At 30.1% G+C, this 11,303-nt stretch overlaps 1 protein-coding gene across 1 annotated transcript; it reads right to left on the reverse strand.

Moving 5' to 3' along the window:
- Positions 1-754: 754 nt before the first annotated feature.
- LOC145624283 (BTB/POZ and TAZ domain-containing protein 1-like) lies at positions 755-6,414 on the reverse strand. Its single transcript, XM_081677279.1, has 5 exons — positions 6,194-6,414; positions 5,935-6,071; positions 4,175-4,478; positions 2,805-3,121; positions 755-1,274 (listed from the first exon to the last, which is right to left on the reverse strand). Exons 1-5 carry the CDS (start codon positions 6,341-6,343, stop codon positions 1,094-1,096), a joined length of 1,089 nt encoding a protein of 362 aa, XP_081533405.1. The 5' UTR covers positions 6,344-6,414; the 3' UTR covers positions 755-1,093.
- Positions 6,415-11,303: the final 4,889 nt, after the last annotated feature.

The raw sequence follows: 11,303 nt of genomic DNA on the forward strand, positions 1-11,303 counted from the left end.
TCCTCCATCACTAGCATCTTCCTTGCCATTTTCAATCATGAAGTCTTGCCCGCCCTCTCTGAACTTACCTCCTCAAGAAACAAAAATTGGAGTAAAAATGGTAAACCATGAAAATTGGGTTGACTGTCAAAAGTAAAAAAGAAAATGAGGACATTGGAGTCAAACAACTAATTCAAGGGTCAAAAATAACAAAAAGTAAAAAGAAATTTAGTATTACAATGTTGTATTACACCATATACCCGTATACAAGCTTTTCCTTTTTTTTTTTAGGCTACATCACTTTACACTGACAATTGGGTCCTACTCCGTTTTCCCCATACCCACGTTCTGTTGAAGATGCATTTGCTAAAGCGTCTCAAGACTTCATTTCTACGTCCACGTGTTTCACCCGACTTGAACTTATTAGATCTTTCAAAACTTCTTTTAATTGTAATTTGAAATTGAGTAACCCTTACATAACTTAATATTTGTAAACCAAACTTATCTACATAGCCTTTATAAGAAACCATCTGTATTAGATCAAACTCTGTATCTACATAGCCTCTTTAAAAATCAACAATATAGTACGGTTCTATAGATGCTCTATTATTGCAGATAATGCATGACAAAACCTAAACCATAGAAAGTTAATTGTCACATTAGGCATTTATGATAAGTATTAAACTACCATTGATCCATAAGAGTTTTGCCTTTCGAACCGCCAGTCTGGCAATTGGGGCCACCGGACCAGGCTATGTAGATAACATTGAGCAACTTCTTTAAACAACAAACAATATTTCATATAATTTCTCATTATTTAGACAACTAACTTCCACATTATCTACAAAATTATTCACAATATTAGCATCACATTTCAACAACTCTCCTCTAATACCTACAGCTTGGAGAGATCACTGAAATCTCCTAAACTAAACTACTAATATAATCTAATATACAACCACCACCCAAGTTCCAATAAGGGTGTGTGGTTCTTTCCCCTCGAGATGAGAGCTTCCTAACGTTGTAATTTTCATACCATACTCAACTTTATACATTAACTCGGAAAAAAAAAAGGTGGGAGGGAAACATTATAGACATTGGATTGATAGACCCGTCAAGCTTGGAGACCTTGGAGGCAAGAAATTGCGTGCTGAAGTTCTCTCTTTGGTTGTGGTTTAGAGTCTTTAGACCGAGACAGAGAAGATATGGTCTTGGCTGAGACTACCTTCCTCACCAATAGCCTCCACTTTGCATCATCTCCTTTCTTCTCTTGTTGCATCTTCAACTTGAATTGTCTGTACACGTTTTCAATAATATCAACATCAATAATTAGCAATACGAAGTACTCCTACGTTACAATTACATAAAATTGACCAATCAACAAATTATCATATCTATTTCCTTTTTTTTTTTTTTTTTTTTTTTTTTGAGGACATCATATCTATTTCCTTATGACAATGAAATATAACTTCATAGAAAACATGGCACACATGAAATAATTGATCACACAAAAACGACCACTCCAATTATAAAGCAAACACTAATAATTATTGTTCTCTTTACACATTTGATGTTACAATATCGACTTTTCCTATCTATCAGTGATTTTGTTGTACTCGTAATATATTTAATCTCCAACCAAACACATGCAATTTTTTAAAAAATATCTAGTGTTAATTACTCATAATCCTGTTTCTAAATAAATGTCGTTTCTATCCTTTGAAGTTACAAAAATTAACTATACAAGTTGAATTCGAATACTATTAAAAGAAAATCATAATAAAAGTTCAATCTTAAATGCGAGCACGTCCTTTGAACAAAAAAAAAAAGACAAGCTCATGGGGTCATGGAAGATTAGGACATTGAATCTATACAAGGTATATAGAAACATATACTCCGTAAACATTAAAGCGATAAGTTAATGGTTATTGAAAGGTTCATATAAAAAAAACTAAAGGTAGGCTGTAGGCAAAAGCTACGCATGAACTACAAGCCAACAACTAAGGTGATGATCAACCTTCCCTAGTTGTAGAAGTCTTGCAAAAAAAAACAATGCTTTGAATTGGCCCCATTTGTGGGTGTGATAGCTAACAAATGGCATCAAAGTGCGGAAATAATGGGTGAACTTTTATTTTGATAAGGTCCTATTATTGCGGAAACAGGACAAATTGAGGTTTGTGAGTCCAAATCTGCTTTAATTATAAATGATTGTCCTACATGATCACAACTTTAGGGAGTTGAAAGGTACTCAAAAAAGGCCAAAATTTGATCTTGTAAGTAATTAATTAAAGGATAAAATGGCTGGATTTTTTTGTTGTTAAAGAAGGATCCCACAGATCCACATTTCTAACATTGGTAGACCAACTCGCCGAAAGCACATTCATATGGAAGGTTGTTCTAGAGCCTAAAGGAAGCTAAAAAGAAGTAGAAAACACGTTTACAAGATGTAAGGTCGAATCTTGGTCACACCCAATGTCTCAATTTGATACCTATATAGTCGGGTATATTAGTTATTCTTGTCGATATCAACCAATTTAGATGATAAGCTATTGGGATTCAATGATATTTGAGAACTAATATTAAGTCTCGTCATCTCATACATACAGCTAGTCTTGAGTGAGACCTTCCAACACACAATTAACTTTGTATAATAAAGTTTTAGGTATATTCAATCAATGACCTTTAGCTACCAAAATCTAGCATTGAGGCACGCCACTATCTCACAAACTCAAATGAGAACATAAGATTAAGGGCACATATAAAAATATCTAAGCTAATAAAAAAAATAAAAAAAAAAAAGAAGACAAATTTAGGTAAAATATTACCTGCAAAGAGGAACTCTGCAACTGCCTGGTTGTTCACACATAGAAGCATGAAGTTTGAGAAGCTGCCACATACGCTTGCATCTTGAGCACCCACCATTGACCCTCTTCTTACACGTGGCAAAGTGTTTGATCAACAGCTGGAGGCCCTGACACGTGGAAAATCTTTTGCAAGGCTCCTTCTTCTTGGAGGGTTCCATGTCATAGGGACCCACACCGGTGCACCCTTCTGTGCATATGTGCACTAAACAGTCCATTGCTTCGCTTAGCTGTATGTACAAGTTTTGTTCTTCCTTGTGCTTCTTTGTCCTCTTCTTTCTCTGCAATTTGATGTTAAAAAATCCAGCTTTGTAAGCACCATCATCAATTGCCGCCCCTTATAATCAAACAAGACATGGCACATGATTTTATTTTACTTGTATTTGGTTTTACCACTCGTGCTTCTTGCGCGTATGTTGTTAATAAGGTGTAAATGAGTCGAGACTCTCAATATTGCAGATGATTGCGTATATTAATACTTTATACTTGTATTAAGTTTGTATATTGTTAGTATGCACAAGAGAGTAATTGAGTTGAGACTCTTAATAAACAACACAAGGTCAAGTTTGGTTGAGGTACTATACCATTTAAGTTTACATATTATATGGACAAATGTAAGCTAGAAATATAAATTTAGACACAAATTAAAATCACTATCAAAAATACTATTTCTACGGAGTAAATTACTGTTAATAAAAAAAAGTTGGACTTGAAACGTACAAAATTTGACTAGTTGTTCTAAAAAGTGTCAAAAGATGAAAACTTTATTTCTAATTCTTGTAAAAGACGCATTTTATTTCCTCCACACAAAAAAAGCAAAGCAAACATCTGATTAGAATTGAAACAGCACAAATTTGACCTCTTCCAAAAAACTTGAAATATCTTGCCTAAGTTAATCAAAAGCACGGTTATTATTGGTTAACAAAAAATTCAGGCTTTCTAATCAGTTGTGATTATCACTTTGAATTAACATCAGATATTTTTCATAAATAAACAAAATATAATCATCCAATGAATTGGAAAGCTATGATGTTCAATGTATTTGTAACGACCATTTTAAGAAAATTTACCACAATTAGTGCAATCCGATATTTTGGATTTAACAATACTTGTAAAAAAAATCTCATAATGATATGGTGTACTCCGTAGTTTTAATCAATGATTTCAATTCAAAAACTTTGGTAATAATAAGGTGAAGAAAACCGGGTCATACGTAACTTTATCATCTATTCAGGTGGGCTGAAAAAACACCAAATCGCATGCCAAAAACACAATCAATAAGGTTGAGATATTTCACAGCACTCAAAAAATCAAGCAAGTAAATAATTGCTTACCAATACATTTTCCTCAATGAACTGTAAGATCTCTAGCTCCAACCAAGGATCATGCTTTTGAAGAAATTTGTAGCCCTCAGTCTTTTCAATAGCCTTAAACTTAGTTGCAGCAAACTTCATACCCTTGAGGTAAAGATCCGGTGCATCACACAGTCTAGCCAATTGAAGTACATCGATAACATTATCAACGACTAGCCTTTCAGCTAATCCTTTGCTACATCTTTGCTTCAGTGTTGGCACTGCGAACACATGAGAAAGTGCTAGGAGATGGATTCCGTATTTCTCCATCTCTTCGTTCGTGCAGCTGATCATAAACAATTAACAACCATACCATCAGCAATTCAGCATGATTACGATTTACCAAAACTCAGTGTTCTTATAGAAACAATTATTGAATTAACCTCTATAGCAAATAGCAATAACAAATACTGTTAAAATGTTTTAGCATATAGCATTATTCCTTGTTATGGAAAAATACATTTTCGCTTTCTATTATTATATTAATGCTTTGGCAATGTGAAAGCATCAAATTACATAAAAATTAATGCTTCTTTTGATTCTTTATGAATCACATCTCATGGTTGGGAGGTTGCTCGTATACTTTCTCATTGCAAAATAGTTTTTTTTTTTTTTTAATACAAAACACACCAACGTGTCTAATTGTCATAAATTCAATACTAAAGTTAATCAGCAAATTCTACTAAGGAATTCAATTTTATTTATTTTTTTTACTCCATCAGATTTTTTTTGTTCTTTTTACTTTGATTTTTTTTTTTTTCTCACAAAATGATTCCAACCTTTATTATACATCAAAATTAAATCCTAACATGATTGAAACATCATTTAATTTTGGTCACTAAAATCTGAATTAAATCCTTAATAATCAATTGCATTCAACAAAAAAATCAATACTCTGTATGAAGATTTCACTAAAACAAATATACGTAGTAAATCAGCAAAATTTACAGTAATTGACAATAATAACAGAGTATAACTATAAAATCAGGCATACTAATCAACTACATGAATAGTATTATGCTTATTGCTTAACATATACGTAGTAGATTTCGTCATTCATTGTGTAATAACTCTTTGTCAAAAAAAAAAAAAAAAAAAAATTTAAGAATTAGTCAAATGTTTCCTAATTTCTAGCAAGAAAAGTCAAGCCACGAGCCAAAAGGAAAACAGGATTCAACATCATCGCATCTTTTTGACCATTTGTTCCTAAAATTACAACAATTAAATTTTTTTTTTTTTTTTTTTTTTTTTTCTTGACGAGGACAACAATTAAAAATCTAAAACCGTGTATAAATGCAAGTATGCAACACTATCAATATGTACGAAAATGTTGTCTCATGTCGAAATATGGACTAATATAGTTACTCTTCCGATCACCGATTAATTTTTCCGATAATTGTAACTAATTCTGCAATCCTAAATCCCTTAATTAGATTCCTATTAATATTTATTATTTGAAGAATAAACACTAGAAATAAAAATTTAACAAAAGGGATAGAGAGATTACATTTTAAATTACAAAAGTAGTACGGTAATTTATTTATAAAAAAAAATGGTGCGAGTAATTATTTCGGTATTTCCTACCTAAAAAAAACGGTAAATCAAGATATTTGTCAATTATACATGGCAAATTAACCAATATTCCAACAAAGTTTATAGTCCTTTATCATCAATCATACTAAAATCTCTTAATAACGCGTTAATAATATCTTAAAATAAACAAATAAGGAAAGAAAAATTACCGGTAAGTGTAAAGGAATCGGACAAAGGCGGAGACGGCGTCACAAGGAACTCCAAGAATCGGAATCGCTTTCTCCCCTGTTTTCCGATTCATCTTCGGCTTTTCCACCATATTCTCAACTACCGGCGACGCCATTGCCTTTTAAAAATCATATTCCAATTCAAATCAATACTCAATTTCAAAAAAAACTTTTCGTCTCTAAAAGTTCTTCCTGTTTCAACGGCATAGTAAAAAATTACAAAACCGGAGAAAATGATTACCAGAATGTGAGAATGAGCAGGAATGCGAACGCCGGCGGAGGTAACAACATTGAGGTCAGGTTGCGGGAGGTTTCCGGCGAGTTTCCCGGCGAAAAGAGAAGCTTCGAGAGATTTATCGGCGAATTCGTCGGCGAAATTGGTAGGACACATGATGTTTTAGTGTTGGTTTTTTGGTTGATTTTTTGTTTTGGTGGTAATTGTGATTGAAAGAATGAGTATTATGGACGTTGTTGAAGCGAAAGAGGAGATGTGAAGTGGACTTATATAGAGAGTTAAGAGAGAGAAAATGGGAGGAAATTTGATTGTGTTTACACGCGTCTGATTTAGCGCGTGGTGTTTACGATGACTAGCTGGAAAATGAGAGAGTTGAGATGGGTAGACGTGGCACAGCTAGGGGAGGGCTTATCTGCTAATATTTTTTTTATTAAGTTTTTTTGAACAACTTATCTGCTTATATTTTTATTTTTTTTTGTTTTTTTATTTTGTAGGGAAAGTCCTTTTTTATTGGAATTAATTACTCCGTATGATATATTACCGGTTTTTTGAGTTGTCATTATTAATAACAGCATGAGTTGTTTTAACAGCATTTAACAATATGATGTAATAGGGTCTTATTGGTAAAAAATGAGTCGACAGGATATGAAATAGCTTCATTAGCTTGATATTATCTTTATTACCGATTAAATTTAACATTTTGACTAATATTCTCTCCGTCTTTTTATTAGAGTTTCATTTCTTTTCATTATATGAGCAATAAATGTTAAAAATGTCGAAATGGGACTTTAACAAAAGAACGGGGAGTATATATTTGTAAATTTGGTCATTATTAATTATGTCCCACTCCACCCGCACATATTTTAGAACTAAAAACCCTAATCATCATTTGCATTAATTTGTGTCATTTTTCTATGATGATGCAACAATTTTAAAAACAAGGGATTTATAAAGTATGGAAGATAATAATTACTGAAAATATACATTGAAAATTTGAAATAAATCTAAGATAACTTTTACACTCCATAAGGAGTAACATTTCTTTTCTATACATACATAACAATCAAAGTTATACTTGTGAATTTAATTTAGGGTCAAATAAGGCTTATGAGTTAGAAAGATAAAACTCAAAAGTGTATTTAACTTAATTAAAACCGATGTGATAAAATTTACTTTGTTCTATTACTCAGTTACTCTTATAATAATTAAAGTGGGTCAATACGTTAATTCGTTGATACTCATTGTAGTCCAACCAGATCATTTTGTAAGGTAGAAGAATTCCTCCCATAACCACTACTTTATTAGTTTAGGGTCTGTTCTCTTACGTTGAAATTCAGTTCAGTTCAGCTGAGTTCAGTTCAGCTCAATTCAGTTCAGTTGAGTTCAGTTCAGTTCAGTTCAACTCCTAATTTCCTTCTCTTATAAAATATTTATTTCATTTCAGTTCAGTTCAGTTCAGCTGAGTTCAGTTCAGTTCAGTTCAGTTCAGCTGAGTTCAGTCAATCGGAACAGGCCCTTAGTATGAAACCTTTTTTTTTTTTTTTTCTTTATTAGTATAACGGAATTAAATCAACCCCTCCTTATTTTAGTTGTTTAGGCCCATTTTTAGGATGCAATGATGCATCAATGCGTGTGATAGATTAAAGATGTATGAGTAAAAATTTATTAGAAAACATAAACCAACAATAATTCTTAGTGCCAACTTTTAAAACAACTGCGTGCATGAATCGAACAGATCAAATTATACATAGTAGAAAATTTTACAGCCTTTTTTCTTTTTTAATTTATTTGAGTATTTTTTTTTTAACTAACTTACGTACTGCATTACATTTTATTTACATCAACTTCAGAAAATTCTTTTAAAGTTTTAATGAGGATCCTTTTAATGATTCATATTCTTGACTCTTGAGCATAAGACTTGGACAAAGTCTTCACAATTGTCATGGCAGCACATTAAAACTAAAAAGTATACCTTCGTTTTTAGGCTTATTATTTACGATACAAACTAGTAGTCCCTTCGTTTTTTTTTTTTTTTTTTTTTTTTAATGCATCACTTTGATTTTTGTATTATTCACATACCATGCTTGACGTAATTTTTTCACCTTTACAAAATAAATAATTGTTATTATATAATATAATATATCATTATATTCGTCATAATGTCTAGTTTCATAATATAATTTTATTATAATTTTTATTAATTAATAATTAAAGATATTAATGGTCAAAATTACGTCTTGGCAAATGTGTCGATCAAACTGATGCAAATAAAAAAATAATTAAAAATAAAATAAAATAAAATAATAATAATAATAATAATAATAATAATAATAATAATAATAATAATAATAATAATAATAATAATAATAATAATAAATATAAAATAAAATAAAACAGATCGAGGGAGTACTTTAAAGCCATGAGATCAATTTTTGATATAAAAATTAATAGAATGATTCTTGCTTATGTTATTATATTCCTATGATAACTTACAATTGACTTTTTTAAATTGTCAATTTTAGGTTGTACATGAATACGGTAGATAGATTGATATTTGGCCTGCAAAAAAGTCTTATCTTTAATCCCTTTCAAAACAATCATATACTTCCTCCGTTCTTTTTTACTTGACCGGTTTATTTTATCACACTTGTCAATACAAAACTTTAACGATCAATAATTTAAATTCTCCATAAGTAAAAATTATAAAAGTTATATATTATGATAGTACTTATTGAGACGAATCCAAAAAGATCATGTATGAATATATTTTTCCTTACATATTATTCACAAAAGATGGTCAAAGGAGGGATAGTGAATAGTAAAAAAGTCAAATCGGGTCAAGTAATAAAGAACGGAGGAAGTATAATATAGCGAGATATTATAAGTTCAAGCTAGCTCCTACCTTTAGACCTAAATTGGCTTGATTAGACAATGTTCAACATTGTAGAGTAGTTGTTTGATTAACTTATAAATGGAAATGGATTTTTCTAGAAGTAAACATATACAAAACGTATTTTGCATGTAATTGTTTTATTCACCAACTTTTAAGATGTTTTTCTTTCTAAAAATGATGGAACTACGGAAGTTATGTGGATTTCTCATAAATCCATATTATTAGTAGTAGAATTTATGATCTATTCACTTCATCTTAATTTCAATTCAGTTTAACTCCTAATTTTCTTCTCTTATAAAATATTCATTTTATTTCAATTCAGTTCAACTCAGCTCCAATCAGTTCAGTTTAGCAAATGTGAACATACCCTTATTATGTTCAACCAAATGAAATTTTCGTGTTTTTATTAACTATGCAAATTCTTACAAAACCTAATCAAGAAAGCAATGACTAATAAACGTGGGTGGACAACCAAATATGGAACTCTTATGATTGATTTATGACATGTCTAAACCTAGGATATTTTTTTACTTAGGAGATTGACGTGGAAAAAGCATAAATTTTTTTTTATTTTTCTTTTTTTTTGAAGGGTCAGATATTTTTCTTTTTAGCAACGTTGAAGACTGAAGAAGGGGGAAAAATCCGGCTCTTGGGCTAATGAAACGCCCAAAAGCAAAAAGCCCATCCTACGTGTCAATTTCAAGCTAATCCTTTTACACATGGACAGCCACATACATTTTCTGTTTTGGATAAACCTCTCAAATAGTAATTACACGTGGCAACTACTTATAATGTCAAGCAAAAATATAACTTAAATTTATGTCATTCAATGTTTCTCAAATTATTATCTATCATTCAACTAATAGAATAATTATAGAGGATAGGATTGGTGGATAAATAATATGAGTATTGTGAAGATGAAACTATGAAAGTGCAGTACATCTTTCGGGTGTTTTTAGTTGACACGCTTCTTTAACAAATTTGAATTGAACAAGATTTCTAGGCACATGATTATGTTTTATCATAACTATAAATTACAAAAGTTAGAGCGTATACTCTTTACCTTAAAATATGTTTTATCCATTCACTTTTAGTTGGTATTAATTAAGTGTTTATCGAGACCAATATAAGAAGATCTCACATGAACATGATTATATTTTTTTTCTAAACGTATAAATCACAAAAGATTATTAAAGGAGTGTGCGTGTGAATAATGTAATTTTTTTTTTTTTTTTTTTTTTTGCGATTAAAAAAATGAGGAAATTTTAAATATTATACTATCTTCATTTCACATTATGATGTGCAACATTTGAGTAATATAAAAAATTCAATTTTTGCACGTAATTTGAAATGGATGTAGTATAATAATTTTTTTTGAACTCATATATTTTAACTTTATTTATATCAAAAAGTATTGCTAATAATAATTATTAGTAAATTTTAATTAAATATATTATGTGACTACAAATTTTTAATATTTACTCTAGTAATTAAGATACTAACTAAAGTTTGCACCTTTTTCCATGTAGGATTAATATTAATACTACCTCTGATTTTTTTTTTAGTTACAACTTTGGGGTATTATTTGCAAGATATAAAATATTTTAAAGTTGCAACTAAAAAAAAAACAATTGGAGGTAGTAATAGTAATATTCAAAATGTTTGCAAGCTTTCCTTAAATTAATTACTAGGAGTAACAAATTTTCTTTACTAATAATGATATACATCATATGGATGAATGGATCAAATCAATTGATTCATTCTAATTTCCTTAGAACCAAAATAATAATAATAATAATAATAATAATAATAATAATAATAATAATAATTCGTCATGGAAATTTCTTTTCTCATCTTCCATATCGTCCTTTTCAATCATCACAGGTCCTCCACAAACATCCGCCATATTTCACCGGCAGTAAATTTTCGTACGTCCAATTGTTATTGCATTTATCAATCACAAATTCGATCACAATAATATAGAAAAGCATTATTTTGATTGTACTTATCATATCATGATTTAATATTTCAATTTAATGTAATTCATAGTTAAAATATTAAAAGAAAAGCTATTATAATATTTTTTTAAGAATTGTAACACTTAAAAAGACGTACAAGACTAACCAAAATACACACAAATTTTTTTCTTAACTTGGCAATATAAAGATAAACCCTTTAACCACATACATCACCCTCTTCATTAGTTTAACATAAGTTTAATAA

This window comes from Chenopodium album, chromosome 3, assembly GCF_948465745.1.
Source record: "Chenopodium album chromosome 3, dcCheAlbu1.1, whole genome shotgun sequence".
Classification (NCBI taxonomy): Eukaryota; Viridiplantae; Streptophyta; class Magnoliopsida; order Caryophyllales; family Amaranthaceae; genus Chenopodium; species Chenopodium album.

Coding starts and splice junctions, on each gene's coding strand:
- LOC145624283 (XM_081677279.1), bottom strand. CDS start 6,343: ATGTGTCCTACCAATTTCGCCGACGAATTCGCCGATAAATCTCTCGAA. Junction 4,479..5,934: donor CGATTCCTTTACACTTACCG/GTAATTTTTCTT, acceptor GTTTATGATCAG/CTGCACGAACGAAGAGATGG. Junction 1,275..2,804: donor TGCAGAGTTCCTCTTTGCAG/GTAATATTTTAC, acceptor AAACGTGTACAG/ACAATTCAAGTTGAAGATGC.